We start from the raw sequence: 19,900 nt of genomic DNA on the forward strand, positions 1-19,900 counted from the left end.
ATTAATGTTTGAGAGACGATTAATGGATGAGTGGATATTAGATATAAAAATAATATAGGAATGACAAAGATAATGATTTCAAAGTTCGTGAACAATAGATATACTTTGAAAGTTCATTGACCAATTACAAAATTATAAGAATGTGGACATTATTTTAAAAGTTTGGAGCAAAAAATAAACTTAATATGAAATGGTATTTAAACCATGATTTTAATATGTTTGAATCTATCATTGAAAATATCGATATTAATTTAGCAGCTTAGTTTCTTTTTCTTTTTTTTTCTTTTTTTTTTTAGAAAAAATCAATTTTAATTTTACCCCTAAGCTTGTCATCAATTTCCCCTCTAAATTTTATCTTCATAAAATTACACCTCAAACTTAAATATATAAAATTGTTGTGATCTTGATTGTAAACTTAAGAAATGTTATAATTTTAACTCTCAAATAAATTTTCATTCGAGATATTGTTAAAAAAATAAATAAAAAAAAAAAAAAATCTCACATATGGTACAAATTTGATAAGATTGCAATAAAACAAAATTAAAGCTAAATTCTAGGTCAAATTTGAGTTTTGGAAGTTTTTCAATATTTAAGCTATATATACCTTAATTTTGTGGGAAAAAAAAGGTTGATTTTATTGAAATGAGTAAGTTTATGATGTTACATTATTATTTAATTAATTGATTATTTGTTATTTGTTAAACTTAGTAAGTGAATTAGTGAAAATTGAATAGATGGTGAAAATATTGCAATCTTTGTTTAAGTTTAGGGTTCATTGATAAAATTTAAAGATTATGATTAAAATTGATACAACATTACAAAAGTAGGGGTAAACTTGATGTTTTATTTATTATTTTTCTTAATTTGGGTGTACCAAAAAGTAGAATATGATTGACATAATAGAAAGAAAAGGATGCCTTTAATTCCACATTTAAGTGCTTAATTAGTTGTTAAATAAAAGTTGACAAAGATCTTCTTGCAGATTTTTCACTAAAGTTAATCTACATGTAAAGCAAAACAAAGCATTCAAAATATGACTTGACAAAGAGAACAAATCAAGCTTTTTTTTCCAACTAAATCTATAAATCAAATTTCATTCTCTCTAATTACAACCAAAAAAAGAAATCATCCAAAATGGTATTCCAAAAAATTTTACCACATTCTGTTTCTTCACACTTAAATGTACATTTAAATGTGTAAAATTATATAGTGCTCGAATCTATTATATGACACTGAACGATCAAGTACATGAGGTATTTTCTTTCCAATAATAAACCTGCTCTCTCTTTTTGTCTGTGGATGTAGCTATCATACTGTTAGTGAACTACGTAAATCTTTGTGTTGATTTTTTTACTCTTTTACGTTATCTGTGTTTCTTTGATTGTCAATTTTTTAACAATAAAGATGATGAATCTTTTAAGTTGTAGCTTTTGTACAAATTCGTTTACGTGACCAAATAGTTCAAGGCACACGTTTGAATTTTTACCTCATATATATGCATATTTATTGCAATATATGGATGGTTGATAAAATTCTCAAAGAAAAGAAAAGTGAGTGTTTTTTGAAGATGCCCAAGATATGTCATGTTCTTGTTATTGATCTAACATTTGGTAATGGTTTGGTTTGGTAGGAGTGAAATCAGCCAACCAAAAGTTGATTGATCTGACTAAACCACGGCCCATTGATTTTGATGGTTCTCTTCTCATCCATTTCAAATACTTTTAGTTTTAACTTTGAACATTATATTTATTTAGTCTTTAAACTTTATAAAAGTAATTTTTTGCGATACATTTCTATTTAATCTTTGATGAAATGACGTTGTTGTGACATGTTCATTAGTTTATTAATTGTTCGACGCATTACACTAATTAACCAACCCAAAATTTCAATTTGAATTTCGAACTTTTTTTTTCTCTTGGTTTTTTTCCTCTCTTTTTTTTCTGGTTTCATCTTTTCTAAGATTCAATCATACTTGATCTGCATTTTCATTCTAATTTATGATTATAATGTTCATTATTATCATTAACTTATAGTCTTTTCATAATCTAAAGAGTTTTCAGAAAAAGCAGAAGCTAAAAGAAGGTAGCATTTCTTTTAGCTTCCTACTTTTATGTGGATGTGACCAATATTTTCAATGGGAGGGGAGATCATTACTTTAGCCATCCTTTTTCTTTTTCTTTTTTTTCTTTTTTTTTTTTGGCTCAAATATGGACATTTTACAGCCTCTCCATGGCATCTCCTCAATGTTTTCTTTTTAAGTATTTTATAGCCATCATGTTTGATATGAAACCCCCAATAAACACATATGGCCCATGTTGTTTTAGGCATATAATAAAAATCCAACAAACTAGAAGGCAAACTTCTTTTCAAAATCCACTTAAATCATCATTTCTAGCAGTACCTAACTCAGCTTTTGTAGTATAATAAAATTCTCTCTCCCAAAAAAATTGATTTTACATTACAAATCATTTCCAAGTCTTGTGTTTCTATCAGATGCAGAAGAAGTAACAGAGTTGAGAAGAAAGAAAGTTATGTCATCATCATCTCTATCCAAAATGGGGAGAGATCATCATAAAAGAGAATGGATAGACTCTAGAGTAAGCTATCACTATAATGCACAAGGGAAATAACTAATACAAGTGCATGGAGTATAGTATAGAGAATGACATAAATGGATAAAACCAGCTGATAAAGTTTTTTAAAAAGTGAGATAAAAACTGATGTCAGCTGCTTATCTGATATCCACTACATGTAAATACTAGGTTGGCAATCAGAACCATACTAATTTAAGTGGGAGCTTCATCATGAACACTCACAATAACTTATGATTCAGTCACATTTATCCCCTAATATTATGTCAGCATATCAGCCTTTGGAGAGAGGGAAAAGACAATCCTTTTCAAACTTATAGATCCAATACTAATAGTACTCTACTGGATGACTCTGTCTAAAGCTCTACACTATTGGATCTCGAGAGAATATAGCTAGCTAGTCCACTATCTTAACAAAGATATAGAAAAACTGAAACCTGAATGAGACCATTAAATCAACAGTCTATTATGAGTTGGGTAAAAACACAGTGATGATCTTTCACTTCAAAGACCAGGTTCCCAAATTCATCTGATTTTGAGTTTGGCTGTTAATGATTGGAGCAATGAGAAATACAACCACAGAAAATCAGCATCTAACAGAATTTGACATTGAACTTGAAAGAAAAACTACTACATAGCCAGAGTGAACATAGCTCAAGAATAGTTGGTATGTTCTCCATCCCTCGAGGTCGGAGGTTCTAATCCTCATATCCCACTAATTGTACTAAAATTGGAAGGAAAAAAAAAAACTACATTATAACATTTCCAGGCTGTTCCAACACGAAGAGACAGAGACTATCATTCCAACATGATGGTACTCAGATGTCAAACTTTGTAGTAAAAGTTCCAATGACAATAAAGTATGCGACAGAGCCACAAAATGCAAAGTTAAGATTTACTGTTTGTAACTTTATATTTCATTGACATCATTCTACCAATTATGAAATGACCCAATTACCTTACCAGTCTTCTTCAGAGGAGCAAGGAACGGGAGCCTGAAAAATTGAGAGTGGTTGAAGGTGGAATGGGATTTTGTCCAAGTGTCTGGATGGGGAAGAAAGAACAACAAAGGCACTTCTAACTGTTGAACTCATCATAAGAACAAAAGATATAATAGTGAGTAAAAGAAAAAGCCCACAAGTTTTCTTTTCAATTTAGGCGAGAGAAGGTCAAACAAAGAGCAAATCTTTTCCAAACACAGAGAGAAAAAAACAAGACAGCTTTATTTACCAAGGATATGTATATTTAAATAAATTAATTAATTAGAACATCATAGGTTCACAGCCCAGAAAGAGTGCCATTATGTGCAAAATTTATTGCAACTCATTTATTTTGGAATTTCCAAGGTTACTTGTGCCTGGTGTCATTTACTGCAATAGATAAAGTGACTTGAGTAGGTATTTACATACTCGCTTTCTCTTGATCTCCAGCATAGAGGATTCGCCTCCATCTGGAAACAATACTGATTGCAGAGACAAACCAAATTAGTAGTCTTATTTACAGGACCTCCCACTCAGAGTCAGATACATAACTAGTTGATGCATTCTCCTTCTCCAACTTCTGTGAATTGTTTGTACTGAATTCCAGATCAGTATCTCCATACCAGATTGCTAATTGTTCGTACTCCTTTGCCAACCTCTTTTTGGAAGAAAAAGCATCCTGGATTCTCTTCTATTTTTTAGAAAGTAAAGAATAGATAAGAAACAAAAGGTAGAATATTTTAGCACCTTGGATATTTGTGGACATGGGAGAAAAATAGACAAGTAAAAGTAGTGGCATTTTATTAGACAAACTTTAGGCTCTTACCTACCAGTAAAAATGAACCTACTACATTTTCATTTTAGTTATAAACTCTTTCGTTCTGTTTTTTTTTTAAAAAAAAAAAAAGCTGGAACAGTTAGTGTTAAACATTATCATCTTAAAGAGAAACAGGTGTTTCCGGGTCTTAAATGTCTTCATCAAAACTTAAAATTGCTAGAGGAGACTTATATATGTAACTTTAGATGTTATATGAAATGAAAAGTTAGTTGAGGGAGAGAGACCTTGTAAGAACGGAGCTTTTGGGTTCTGCGAGAGACAGCATGGAGAGTTTTATAGTCAACAACGTCACTTTCATCTTCAAGGGTCACTTTATGTCCCAAATCCACCGTTTCCATTTTAGAATAGTCACTGGAATCATGTGGACAACCTGAGAAATGTTTTTAAGATAATTGTTTAATTCCTAATGAGAAAGGGAAAGGATGGGGAAAAAATTAAAAGATAAAATATTTTCTTGATAGACTCGTTTCTCACTTCATAAGTTTCAAAGAAAACAATATAAACCGTTCCCAATAGTAAACAGCTAATCTCTTTTAGTTCAAAAAATATACTCTCATAGGTTGACTTTGATTTAAGCTAATCATTTCCTAAACAGACGAGCAACATTTCCATCTACAATGAAAATAGCCTACATATTGAAGTACCACCTTGTCATGATAATTATAGATAACACTAGAAATTTGAAAGAATGGTATGAAAACAAGCTTAGGGACACACCTCCTTCAGTAGATAAACTTGGAATCCCAGAACTAGTAGATTTGGAAAACTCACCCTGGCTACGAGTATAGAATTTAGGAAGAAATGCAGCATCATTGGCTCTTGAAGCATGAATCTCAGCTGAGTCATGAATTGTTTAAGAAAATCAGAAGAAAGCACAAATACTTATCCTAGGATAGAAGATAAGAGTATATACCTAATGGTTCCAATGATGATAAGGAGCTTTTAGAGGAGACAAATTTCATCTTCGAAGCCTTATTTCCATAAGATGGACTAGCGATCACTTCGAATGATGGACGAGATTCACATTCAATGTATGCATTCTGTTCAACAGGTTTTTCATGAATGACAGTGTTATTAGAAAGGTTGCTGACCAAACTTCTGAAAGCAGAAAAAGAAACCTTTGCTAGGGGTTTCAAAGAGGAGACTGGCTCTGTCTCTTCCACAGTCTCCCCACCAGTCAAAACTAAAGAAGTAGCATCTACAGCATTAGAGGAATAGTCAACTCCATTTTCCAAGTACTTTGAAGTTGTCTCCGTCCTTGGTGATAAGCCAACTGAATTGTTTACCACGATGCCGGAAGCTTGTTTTACATTATGGATGGATTTAACATCTGCACAATGAATCGAAGTTTTCTGTGGATTTCCATTTGAAGTCACAATATCCCCTTCACTTTCATTACCATAACTGCACAAAGTTTCCTTAATTGACTCTTCGCCACAATGCAAAGTTAACTCAGTTGATAATTCTAAATTGGCCTGTTCTTTACAACTTGCATCTGATGCTTTATCTATTAAAGCATTACTATTCTTCCCAAAAATAACCTCACTCTCCAACTTTAGAAAAGAACCATTTGAAACTGCAGAAACTCCTTCATTTTTATATTCTATGCTGCTTGATGTGCATCTTGGCCGGTTCATTAAAGGATAATTTGCATAATGCTCCAACTCCAAGATGGTATCATTTTTTAAGCTTTCATTGAGGTATTTAACTGTCAAGGCATCATCATTCTTTCTAGCAAGTATCTCAGTCGCCAACTGCTGATGGTTTCTATCAAAAACCATAATAGCTTCTTTGTTGGTGAAACTAATTCCATCTGCATGCCTGGGCAGATTTAACAAATAACTGTTAGGACCATCGTCAAAGATAGCTTCTTCGTTGTTTACCAAGATTCTGGAAGCTCCTTCTTCATTATGGATGGATTCAACATCTGCACGATGAATCGAAGTTTCCTGTGGATTTCCATTTGAGGTCACAATGTCCCCTTCACATTCATCACCATAACTGCACAAAGTTTCCATAATTGACTCTTCGCCACAATGCAAAGTTAACTCAGTTGATAATTCTAAATTGGCCTGTTTTTTACAACTTGCATCTGATGCTTTATCTATTAAAGCTTTACTAGTCTTCCCAAAAATAACCTCACTCTCCAACTTTAGAAAAGAACCATTTGAAACTGAAGAAACTTCTTCATTTTTATATTCCATGCTGCTTGATGTGCATCTTGGCCGGTTCTTTAAAGTATAATTTGCATCATGCTCCAACTCCAAGATGGTATCATTTTTTAAACTTTCATTGGAGTATTTAACCGTCAAGGCATCATCATTCTTTCTAGTAAGTATCTCTGTCTCCAACTCCAGATCGTTTCTATCAAAGACCATAATAGCTTCTTCGTCAGTGAAGCTAACTCCATTTGCATGCCTGGGCAGATTTAACAAATAACTGTTAGGATCATCCTCAAAGATAGCATTCTTCACAGGACTCTTATTGAAGTCTTTATCCATCATGGCATGACCAATTCTGGCTGAAAGCACCACAGACTCGAAAAATAAATTAGAATCATCAGCTTCTTTACTTACAAAGTTTGTCCCACTCCATACATGACTAAGATGGTTTTCATTCAAATGATCAGCAGTGTTAGGTTCCATGGTGACAACCTTCTTTAGAAACTCATCTGAGTTCTCATTTGATAAGTCGCCGTCATTCTTCCACAAGAATCTGGAAGATTCTATCGGTAAATGAGAATTATCCAAAATCAGTATTGGTTCTTCATTTGTAACTTTAACTTCACAAGATGTACAATTAGCCATATGCTTCAAAGGATCACTAGCATTGAACTTCATGGTGATATCCTCTTCAGAACTCTTACTTTCATCTTTATCTGTTAAAAGCTCATCATCGTTCCCTACTAAAAGTACATCATCCTCCAATTTCATATCAAAGCCATCGCAAACCGAAGAAGCTCTTTTATTAGTATCATTAATTTCAGTACTTACATTGCTCAATGAACAACTCAAAGGATCACTAGCATCTGACTCCATGAGGGTAAGCTTATCAGTCAACGAGCCATCATTTTTCTCTGAAAGTAGTTCACTAACGGCATTTTCTTTCATGTTCTCATATAAGTCTTTATCTAACAAGACATCATCATTCTTTTCCAAAGGTAAATCAGCATTCAACTCTAGAGAAGAATGATTAGGAACTTGAGCAACTTCTTCATTTACAAAGGGAACTATACAAGATGCTTGACTTCGGTTATCTATTTGATCAATAGTTCTAATATCATGCCCCACAGATGATTTATTAAAAACATTACTTGCAGCTTTTCCTTCATTGTGTGACAGTGACCTGAAATATGCATTAATTGGAACATGCCCCCTCTGAACCGGTTCTTTAGCTTCATATTTCATGGGATCCCCCATAGGTGGAAGCAAACCTTGAACAACATCAGAGTATAATCTCTTCACATTTGCACTTGCTGAACTAACCTGGTTTTCAACATATTTAACCTTATCCTGTGTATAAGATCAGTTTAAAAGTTATTACTTACTACACAAAGAAGGAATTAAACCTCAATGACAAGTTACTCATTTGCATGATGAACAATCGAGTTGAGGCACACAATCAACCCAATAAGAAAGCCACCACGTGAAACCTTTGACGAAATATTAGATCACTAAATGTAAAAAAGAAAAAGAAATGAGGATACCTGATTTATAATATTATCCACTTCCTGGCAAACTGCTTCAAACTTTTGGAACATGTTTCCAACCCATGATATACCTTTATGTTTTAAATCCATCTTCATTCACCTGCAAGAGTCATAATCCTTAAAACCAAAGAAACAGTACTATAAAACTTCCACCAAAATGACAACTCATAGAAAAGGCCACAATAACGCATTCTACTATCATGTAGTCCATATTTCTTGACTACAAAAATAAGTTGGTTTGAACAAGAAAAACTGACATTGTACAAGAATAACACCTCACTTGTAATTAATCATCAGTCTTACAACCACAAAACATAAGTAACAGCAGAAACATAGTAATGATTTCCTAATCTTTCATTCACCCATTACTATAATTTAATTAAAGAACCCACTCAAACTCATTGAATTTAAAAAAAAAAAAAAAAAAAAAAAAAAAAAAAAAAAAAAAGACCCCTCCAAGTTCAGTGTTGTTTAACGTTCATAGCTCCGAAGTCAAGGTGGAATGAAAATATAGACATTGGAGCCATGTGATAAGCGTATTTTCAGTTGTGATCAGCAGAATCACATTGTTTTCCAAAATTCAACGACTAAAAAGGGGAAAAAATCAATCTTTATGCAACATTCACATAAAGCGAGCGGCGGAATCAAAAGGGTTTTGCGATCAACAGCAGACAAAGAAGAAGAAGAAAGAACCTGAGCAGCCGGTCGAGGTCTATAATCACAGGGTTGGATGACTGCTCTTCATCGGCAGCTGCCCAGGAACAGGGTTTTAGTTTTTTTTCAAAAAGATGAATATCAGAGAGGTTTAAACTTCAAATTAAAATCTTATTTCATATTCAGATTAAAATTTTAAACTTAGATTTTTTCTTTAAATAGAACCTCATATTATTAAAATACTTAGAAAATTAATTTTTAAAAAACAAAAATATATTGTTGGCTTAAATATTCTTTTTCAAAAAAAAAATAATTTTTTGTTATAGGTATTTGAATTATATATAGATGTCCATAAATTATATATTCACAAATATCTTTACTATTATCTTTTAGTTTTTACAATATCTCTATATTTTCATATCTAGAGACTTTTAAAATATATGATTAAATACATAATATATTCGCTAGACTTTCTTTTATCCTTAATTTATTCTTGTTTTACAAATTTCAACCAATTACCTTTAGAGATAGTAAACTAATTTATTCTTGTTTTACAAATTTCAACCAATTTCCTTGAGAGATAATAAACGAGACGAGTATATATTCAACTTCACTCCAAATAGGCCTGATTTGGACACGAACCTTTATCATTAAAAGTAGCTTTCTATGTTCAGTGGATGGTTTTACCTAAAATTTATTTATTAGAATAATATTAAATATTATATTTGAAAGAAAAATTGAAATGACTTAAAATGAAAACAATAGTTTACTTATTTCAAATACCATCTCACAAATCATACATGTTAAATAAATATATAGAAGAAGAAAAAAATGAAAATGTAACAATTAATGCTCACAATCTTAACTTCAATTAATACTCCACATCTTAATCCAAATGAGAACAAGCGCTATAATTTAATGACCATAAAGATTACAGATTGCATAATGGCACTATCTAACTTGTTTAATTTATTTTACCATTTATAAAAATAAAACATCCAGATCCAGAATTGCATTTCTCTACCAAGAACCCATTTTATGTATTATTTTAATATATAACACATTTGAAAGATATTACATAGTACCAATAAATTGGGGTGAAGATGCTACTAAACAAATGTACAAACTAGAAGATATGGGAATCATCCAGGGTCTTTCACAAACTGCAGCTCGTCGATTAAATTGCATATTGTTGACCTTGCAAAAATCAATATTGTTATCACTTGTTCTTCCATGGAGGTTCGCCATGAAGGCTCGCAACACCTCGAGCTCGATCATTACCTCGCACACAGTCAAGCCAAAAATGGAGCCACGAGCACAAGTAGCAGAAGAGATTCAGCGTCACATAGAAATGAACAAAAGGAATACGTTATTATAAACCTGCAGACAGATTATGTCTTTCTAACCACCTCACCATAGGTGGGAAGGCCTGCTAGTTATACAAAGATGTTGATTTCACTGAAAGAATTTGACAACCGTCTCTAAAGTTCAACCCTAGTTTGTAAAAATGGGCTTAACTACACATATGAAGTGAACTGTTCACACGTCAACAAGTAAATGAAGGTCAAAATTCAAAGAAAGCAAGTAAATGACAAACTTCCTGCCACACATCACAAGTCAAGGATTTTGGGGGCCATAACATAGGTAGAGTACAAGTTCATTGCATTCTAAGCATCGAACCAAAAAACAGTGTCAAACATATTGCGATTCACCCCATCTGACAAACCAGAAAGATCAGACACCATTTTCATCGACTCAATTGCAAAGTCAGGCCCTTCCATTTATCTGCAGATATGAGCAATAGAAATTCTCTATACTTTTGTGTACGTGGATGACCCCAGTAAAACAAAAGTCAAATATCACAACAAAAAATTAGCCTGATCTCTCAAAAGTCAAATATACATAATTTAATTCACTAAAAACCACACATACAAAATCAATTGTTTGGCTCACAGATCTTAAATCATTAATAGCACTATACAAAACCAAATGAGTTCCATGCAGCACAAAAACTCAGATGTACTACCCATCAGAAATCAATGATCTTTTTAAAGGTCATTTGTAGAACCATTGTAATTTTGACACTTGACTTATTCATATATAAATGAGGACAAGAAAAAAATCCATGAACGGTAAGGAGGATGATGTTTGGGAGGAGTTGAATGGGGCAGAGGAGTGGGGTACCCACTCCTTGTTTGGCTCAAAAAGTTCTAAAGTCACTTAAGACCTGTGACTTGTAAACATCAATATCTTAACTTAAATAACTTCTGAATGAGCCCCTACAACTAAATAACTCCACTTTGCTCCAAACAACTCCTAAAGCTTATATTGTTTTCAGACAGCACATGTCGAAAACTTAAGAGTTACCAAAAAGTTCACTAAAACTAATTCACAACTTTTTTTAGTCTAGCCCTTTGGTAGCAAAAGCAGAGAACTCATTCAAACTCTTAACCCCCTCCCACCCCCCCCCCCCCCAAAAAAAAAAAAAAAACAATAATAATAATGAGGAGAAAAAAAAACCACCAACAGAGAAACTGCAAAAATGATCACTGCCAAAATATATTTCTAATCACAAGTGCAAGTACAATTACAAGCCTGATTGACCACATGCGCAAAAGGTAAGTCTCTCTTCAACAGCCAGCAGACATACCTAACCATAAGCGCATAAAGCACTTCCCAACCGTTAAAATTTGTAGGAAGCTTTAGTGGATAGACAAGAACAACCATACAAAACTACCCATGAACTCAAGTCCCAGCAAAAGAAAAGGAGGAACAGAAATCAGTGATCATTTATTAGACTAATTTGGAGGAGGAAAAAAACCAAAAGCATATTAATTGTTGACAAGTACACGAAAACACCATTGCATGATTTCTTTCTACAAGCACTCATAAATACATCTAAAAAAGAGGTCACAAAAGCACAGCCAATACATTCACCAAATCAGATTGATAGTCGGCATTCTACGCAATCAGGTGAAGCACATAAAGCATCTGCATCCAACAAGATAAACTGAATCAAACAACCAAGTTGAACTCACTTCATCAAATCAAGTCAAATGCAAAGGGCTCTGAATTAATTCAATATCAGATTAATAGAAACAACAGTGTGACAACCAAACAAACTGCCATACCATGCAAACACACACACACTTCAACATAAATTTCAAGACATTGATTAGTTTCAATTATGTTTGTCATCCATAGACAAACTTATTACCAATTAGAGAAAGAAAATGCAACATAAGTTACAAACTTCGCCAAGGAGTAAAATCAATGGTCTACAACAAAAATAAAATAAAACAGGAACAAAAAAATAGAACGTTTAGCTTCAAAAAAAACCACACAAAAAAAAAAAGGAAAAAAGAAGAACGTGTTTAAGCTACAAATTCAATAGATGCATAGGCCTTTAACTGAATAGCAATAACAAACATATGAAATTAAAAAATAACTGACCGTTAGTACATATGAAATGACAAAAATGAACAGTGCAAGAAGAATAGCTAAAATTTATAGAGCTCCAACTGTTCAAGGGAAAAGACTGCACGACTGTTACAGGTATGTAACAACAAACAGATAAAGGCTGTAAAAGACCTCATCGTTAATCTGGAAGGCTTCCAGGAAAACACCTGAAAGAGATTGAAGCTAAAGGGGTTTCCAAAATCTTAAAAATAGAACACAATTTCTACCAGCAATGGCGAGCAAAAACAGACAATTTCAAAAGAAACGCAGGCTTTATGCCCTGAGAAGTAACACTCCCCATAAGAATTATTCAATTCAAATTGGAAAGCCCAAAAAGACAGTCATTCCCTAGCTCAATCTTAAACACGTGAAAGCCATCAACAAAGACAAAAAGGCAAGGAGTGAAAAAGAGACCAAAGAAAAACATGTAGGGAGCAATGCACCAAAGAGTACGAGGATTGAAAGATAAAAATCCCCAAGTAACAAATAAAAAAGTGATGCAGGCTCATTTTCATACCTTAAAAAAATTATGATTTCCATCATATACTAATTAACAATTAGCTATTGTTTTTTATGGAAAACTGAAATGAAACAATACAAGAGCATATAAAAAAGAAAAGTGATAAGAGGGTACTGCTTAACTATCATGCCAAGCATAAAATACTAGATGAAGAAAAATAAACACTACTGGAAAGAAAAAATGCCTTCAAATCATTGAAATGAGGAAGCCTGTCATACAGAAGATTGCGGCTGGGCAAAGGAAAGTTTTCAAAACAACATATGACACAGAAACATAGAGACGCCATGAAGTAAGCTCCAAAATGAGAAGGAAAAGACAGGTAACTGGTAAGCCGTCCCTATACTCATTGTCCCGGAAAAAGGACTTGCATATTGCCAGCCTTCCCAATACCAAAAAGGTACGATGCAATAAAATTGTGAAAAAACAATATATGTCGATACCCATTTTGAGAACGACTTAGATCATCCAAATGAAACAAAAATGGTGCTAAAAGAAACCCTGCAGATCAATAAGAATGGCACTAAAAGCAAAATTTTACTACTTGGCAAAACAGCATGAGCATTACAAAAAAAAAAAAAAAAAAAAAACCGTCTCCTGGAAGATTTGAACTAATACACTTCTACAATAGCATATGAAAATATTAGAACATGAGATGTTAAGAAACAAAAGTAAAGCAACAAGGATGTATGAAAATTACATAATGCCAATGGAACAAACAAAATTAAAGGAGATCATAAATCATATCCACAAAAACAATAATTGGGGTACTGTTAACGCTAACAGTAGGTCAGTAACCGGCAAGAGCGTCATCAAAACAAAAAATAAATAAATAAAACACACGCACACCACACCACATGCACAAATTACAATGGACAAATGAAATAAAATCCCAGGGATGCAACAAACAAGTTAGTGAACGTATAAAGTTAAAACCATCAAATAGTAACCAAAGAAACAAATTTCCATTGCAGGTGGAAAAAAGAATGGACAACAGAACAGCAGTGATCATAAAGGACATGCTCGAAAATTACCTCAATAAAAAGGCGGTACGTTAGGGTACATGCCCCCAGGCGGCACTCGAGGCGCTGGTGATGTACCTGTCGTCTGTTGATGCTGATTCGGATAACCAGCCAAAGACGATAAACTATATGGCAAACTTTCGGGATAACCATTCGACGGCATTCCACCAGAGTTCGGGGGCAACCTGTACAAACCAGATCCTGTTCCAGCAGTGGCACTTCCGAGGCCGCCGGCTGCACCAACGCCCATACCAGAAAACCCAGATGACCCAGGACCACCATATCCTCCACCGTAAGGGACGCCGCCAAGCCCGCCACCATACCCACCAGTACCATTAAGAGAATTATGTGTCTGACTACCCATAGAAGACAAGCCCGGCCCTGGACCACCCAACGACGAGTTAATTGGATTATGACCGAGCTGTGGTGGAGGAGCATGGAGGCCTCCTGAAAATCCACCGTATGATCCAATGCCGACAGGTCCCCCATAATGTCCACCCATTGAACCAGGCAACGGAGCCTGCGAAGGCATACTCATCCCATCTCCATGTACACTACCTTGATTACCTACAGAGCCCTGAACACCATCAGGCCCAGCACCCCCAGGCTTTCCCTTTTTCCCATCGTTGGCATATTTACAGCTAACTTGCCGCCCTTCTATTGTTTTAATCGGGTCCACCAACGCCGCTTGCGCACCCTCCGGCTTCTTATAGACAAACAATGCATAACCCCTACACTTCCCCGTCTGCTTATCGAACCCCAAAGGCCCTTCTTCAATCTCCCCGTACAGAGCAAAATGCGAAAGCAATTTATCAGCAGCCATATCAATCGGCACATTAGCTACGTAAATTTTCCTCAACGACACATCGGGAGCATTCGAGTTAGACCCAGTATTCCCTGCGGCTGCTAGTTGAGTCACGGTAACACGCCCATCAATAGTTTTACTCGGTTCTTTCAAAGCCAATAGAGCACCATCCACATGCTTAAACGTAACAAATCCATACCCTTTCGACTTCCCCGTGGCTTTATCTAGGATAACGACGGCTTCTTCAAGTTCGCCATACACGGAGAAGAGCTTCCGGAGACCCTCGGTTGAAGTATCCCAACCAAGCCCACGAACGAAAAGCTTACGCTGAGCAACATCGTGATCAGCAACGGAACGTACGGCGTCAAGAACATCGGAATGGCGGGAAACCGCATCTTGAAGAATGTCGATGAGTTGATCCTGAGTGAACCGCTCGATGATCTTGCGAGCATCTTCCGTTGAAAGTTTTAATACTGAATGATCGGAATCGTCAAGAAGGACGCCATTCTCGTCCATCTTTCGCTTCTTGACGACATCCATGGCGGAGTACGGAACGAAGTGGATAACACATGGAGGAGTATTCGTAAACCCTAATAAAAACCTACAAATTTCCTAAACTGAGGTGTCGCTTATTGGGCTTTTTTGGGCCGATGTCATTCTTGGGCTAAGATGATGTTTATGGCCCACAGAAATAGGTGCATTTTCATATTTGGCCTCGTTAAATTGCGATTTAGTTCTGACTTAAATCGATCGAACTTACTTGATATTAGGGCTCTCATATTGTCAATTCAATGTTTGCTATTTTGTAGGGGATAAAAATTCTAATTTAAAGTACAGTATTCCCTTTCTTCGCTCTATAATGGCAACTCGTAAATATGATTTTAATAGTAGTCGACTCTACATCAATTAACGAGAGTAGTACACGTATTACACTAATATTACACCCAATAGTATATATATGCTTTTCAAATAAATAACATATACCATTTATGCTTTTCAAATAAATAACATATACCATTTTTTCTCAATGTCGTGATCCATCCCTACTAATCATATGCAGTATTCCAATTGGTAGATGATGCTATTTCAAGTTTATAAGTCATTTATAAAAATCTAAAAACGTGAGTAAAACTAACAGTTGAATTAGTAATTTAATTTTTTAACTTTCAAATTTGTATTTTATTGGATATTTGATAAAATGTCTAATGAATATTTAAACTTCTAGATTTCTATCAAAGTCACCAAAACTCATTTGTGTATTTTATACCAGTCTTGGGTTGATATGAGCAAATCGTCCTTTCACGTACGAAATATAACCAAAAAGAGGAGCCACATCCAACTTATTCATGGAAAATTAGTGTGAAGGTATCTTGGAGGAGGGTTGGTGGTTAAATATAAATTATTAAATGGGATTATTACAATACAACTTACTCATAATAATGGTTTCGTGTAAATTAAAAACATGTACATCTCTTAGTGACCATTTGATACAAATGTAAAGTATCTCTCACACGATCTAATAAAGATAGACTGGTCAGGTACATTACGTGGACTCACCAAGCAATCTCTAGATCGTCAAGGGATTATCGGTTTACTTGTAGTATTTCTTTGCAATTTGTTTACACATATCGTGTTTTGATCATTTGATACATAATTCTAAATCATATATGATCAACTGTGATCGTTGCATTTCTTTACTATTTCTATCGAGATTTTATTGATGTTGTAACTACATCTAGCATTATTAAGTTGATTAATATGATAAACAAGACCATAATTAATATAATAAACAAGATCATCACAATAAAAAGGAATAACTAGGTCAAATTTCTATATTAGTTATAAACCTTAAATTCGCACGACGCTTCTAGATATGATTTAAAGTAATCTACTGACAATAAAGTTGGGGTTCAATCAAGAGTTGCCATTTATCAAAATTAACCGTTATGCGGATTATAAAACTAAATTGTTATCTATCTCTTTGGATCAGTATTAAATTCATATCTTAAATACTCGATTGCAACACATATCCAGAGAATATGGATTAATTTTTTAAAATGTTAACATTATATCAAATAAAACACAACTTTTATCAAATCAAATTTTCATCCTCCGTGGTTAGACTATAAAACCGAATATTTTTTTCTTTTTTGTTTAACATCACAGAGATCTATTAAATAGTGAACAATGATTTTTTATCTGTCAATTTTCATTTTTTGATAAATTAACATTTTAGTATCCATATAGTGTGGCCGCAACTCCGACACTCAATTCAACAAGGGTTGAAAAGCACCATAGTAATGAAGATAATCAAATAGTATTTTTTTTTTCGTGGTTCCTTTCACTATTGAATTTCTACCATTTACCCTCCATCTCTTCTTTTTCCTCCGATAAACATTACCATTATATTGTCATTCGCAGTCGGCTCACATCATTTGTCGCTCCCTAATTATAGATAGTTCGTGTGTGATGACTTATGAAGTACAGATATTTCATGTGAGACAAAAAATCAGTATCAGACATATATCGGATACCGATACTTTCAGATACTTCCCAGATACGTATCTGACGTGCGATTTGACATATCTATACTTTTAGATACTTTTTAGATATGTATCTGACACGTGAATTGACGTATCTATTTCTATGCGTATTTTTTTTCTAAAGAAAAAAAAAAAAAAAGACAAGTAACTCATATAATATTTCCCAATCTAAAATTAGACAATTTATTTAAAAAGCTCACTACTCGAGTCAAAAACTAAAAGGAAAAAAAAAAAAAAAAAAAAACCAAACCCTAAACTAGAATCATCTAATCTTCATATTCACATTCGAGCCCCCACAAAGTCCACCAAAATATAAACAATTTGGATATAGTCAACAATTCAATGAATAAGTTATTTGTTTATCTTCATATTTATCTCTCTAATTTTCTTATTCTTCTTTGTAATATGAGTCACTTTTCTATCGCATTTTATTAACTATTGTACTTTAACATCTCAGATGTTGCCTTTTTATATTGTATTTCAGTGTTTACATTATATTTTGTGCTATGATTATTAACTTGTATGCTAAATTTATTTATATTCTATATGTTTTTAAAGAAAAAAACGTATCTTCAACGTACCAGTATTCTCGTTTTTTAGAAATATATATTAAAAAATATATAAAAAATGACGTATCCTTAATCGTAACCATATCTTAATTTTTTTTAGAAATTGACGAATCACCGTATCCGATCGTATATGTATCATGTAGCCGTATCTGTGTCTATGGTTCATAGGTGATGACACTGGTAGCCAAATCACGATCAACAACAGAGAGTTACACCTATTATTGAAAAAGAGGAAACTATGGATTGACCCATAGTGCAACATGTCATAGATAGAATTAACAAACAATTGAACCTCGTTCGTAGCTCTAGCTTTTATTGTTAGTAGATTCCAACTGATGATGGAATCTATTTCAACTCAGGGGAAAATATATCAACTTTAATAGCTTCGAATTTATTTATGAAGGTATATAACTTTCTTAATTTGACTATTAAACGCAATCAAATGCTTATTAAATAAACTTGAACAGTTGATATGCACTATGTGTAAGTTTTAATCTATTGTCGTTTAAACAATAGTATTGTTATTTTTTTTATAATATTATATGTTAAATAAATAGGTTTAGATTAAAACGTCTTACTTAAATATACGTTACTAATGGATTGATTGGTACTTTTTAGTTTAAATGTTGGGAGTAAAGATGCCATGACATGTTGGATGACAATTAGGGGTCTTCAAAAAACTCGGTAACCCGATCAACTCGGACTACCCAACCCAAACCGCAAAGATTGGGTTGGGTTAAAAACGTTAAAAAATATTAAATTCGGGTTGGATCGAGGGTTACCCCATTCCATAGTCGGGTCGGGCCTAAAATATATATATATAAGTAATGGAAAAAACAGTCAAATTAAAAAAAAAAAAAAAAAGAACCGGTGACCCAACCCAACCCAAATTTTTAGCCAATCCGAATTTTTGGGTTGGTCCACAAAAATCTTCCAACTCGGCCCAACACGGACTATGTACACACCTCAAATGACAAAAAATAGCCTAACACGTGAAACGATGCTTACATTGGCATGTATTGAATAGTTACGTTACATGTGAAATGAAAACGAGTTTTATCGTGTTGATCTTTTTGTAGTCACTCTTTATGTGCACCTAAGGGTTAAAAAAACATGTCAATGCACGATAATTTGTATGACTTTTTTTTATTATTATTAAATAACATCATAATTTGAACATGTTAATGGATATTTGAATAAATTGATTATAGAAAACGCTACAAATTAAATTATCAACTAAGATGTATCTATGAGGTTTCTATCAAGCTTGTAGCACTTAATTTATATACATGACCACTTATACAAATATAACATATTTTTGACGAACTGCAATAAGATGTTTGAAAATTATTTACTAATAATTTATTAATAGAATCATTAGTAAATTATCTGATCGAGACAAGTTAATTGAATAAAAAAACGTAAACATAAACACAATTTAATTGATCGAGACACCTGTTATAGGGGAAAAAAAAAGCACAATAATTTTGAATCTCCCACTACACGGGTTGAATTAAACTTTCAAAAGTACCCTAAAAAAAAATTGAAAAACACCCTCGTTAGATCTTGATGAAAACTATTGTTATTTTATTTAAGAAAAGAACCTATAAACTTTAAAAGATATATACATTTTTTTAAAAAATGTCTTTAAACTGAAAAGAAATGTTAAAAAATACCTTCACCGTTAGCAAGTGAATGAGAATTGTCGATACCTTGTTGCAAAAACATGCATATATGAACTTTCAAAAGTTGTATCGGTACACTTAAAAAGAAAGATTAAAAAGTGCCCTCATCGTCTGTCTATGACTCGTCGCCTATCTCTTTCTACTCAAATATATGGACCTAATACCTGTTTATTTTTGTGTTTTCTCTCTATCCCTTCTTCAATACCCTGTTACTCTGATCATTATGTACTGCTTGACCTTTGTTATCTAAAAAATGGGAAAAAAAACCACCTTTAGTGAAAATACTTAAACTACATCCAGAAGAAAAATATTAATGAAACCATCCATAGACATCGTAACTTAAATATTTTACAAGATTGTAAGCCAGTGGTTGAGTGACTATTAATAGCCAAATACATTTTTTTTTTATTATTATTTTTTTTTATATTTCGCTATCTATTGTTTTGATGAGTTTAAAGGGAGATCTTGATCTTGAGATTTTTGTGATTAGACGAATGATAGAAAAAACGAGAGCATTTAAATGAACAC

At 33.4% G+C, this 19,900-nt stretch overlaps 1 protein-coding gene and 1 pseudogene across 5 annotated transcripts; both read right to left on the reverse strand.

Annotated features, from left to right (window-relative positions):
* Nucleotides 1-3,795: 3,795 nt before the first annotated feature.
* LOC120086024 (uncharacterized) lies at nt 3,796-8,961 on the reverse strand. Of its 4 annotated transcripts, none has more exons than XM_090317304.1 (6): nt 8,812-8,961; nt 8,116-8,218; nt 5,323-7,921; nt 5,181-5,246; nt 4,634-4,779; nt 3,796-4,259 (listed from the first exon to the last, which is right to left on the reverse strand). In XM_090317304.1, exons 2-6 carry the CDS (start codon nt 8,212-8,214, stop codon nt 4,089-4,091), a joined length of 3,081 nt encoding a protein of 1,026 aa, XP_090173430.1. In that variant the 5' UTR covers nt 8,215-8,218; nt 8,812-8,961; the 3' UTR covers nt 3,796-4,088. The 4 variants fall into 4 exon arrangements, with proteins under 4 accessions (XP_090173430.1, XP_038898349.2, XP_038898348.2 ...); XM_039042421.2 differs by having other exon boundaries at nt 3,796-4,262; XM_039042420.2 differs by having other exon boundaries at nt 5,127-5,246.
* A 2,581-nt stretch (nt 8,962-11,542) lies between these two features.
* Nucleotides 11,543-15,175, reverse strand: LOC120086834 (UBP1-associated protein 2C pseudogene; annotated as a pseudogene). The gene is made up of 2 exons (XR_016532337.1): nt 13,783-15,175; nt 11,543-11,763 (listed from the first exon to the last, which is right to left on the reverse strand). The product of XR_016532337.1 is annotated as a UBP1-associated protein 2C pseudogene (transcript).
* Nucleotides 15,176-19,900: the final 4,725 nt, after the last annotated feature.

The sequence above is a fragment of the Benincasa hispida genome, chromosome 9 (assembly GCF_027475165.1).
Source record: "Benincasa hispida cultivar pf3 chromosome 9, pf3_genome.v1.1, whole genome shotgun sequence".
NCBI classification, from domain to species: domain Eukaryota; kingdom Viridiplantae; phylum Streptophyta; class Magnoliopsida; order Cucurbitales; family Cucurbitaceae; genus Benincasa; species Benincasa hispida.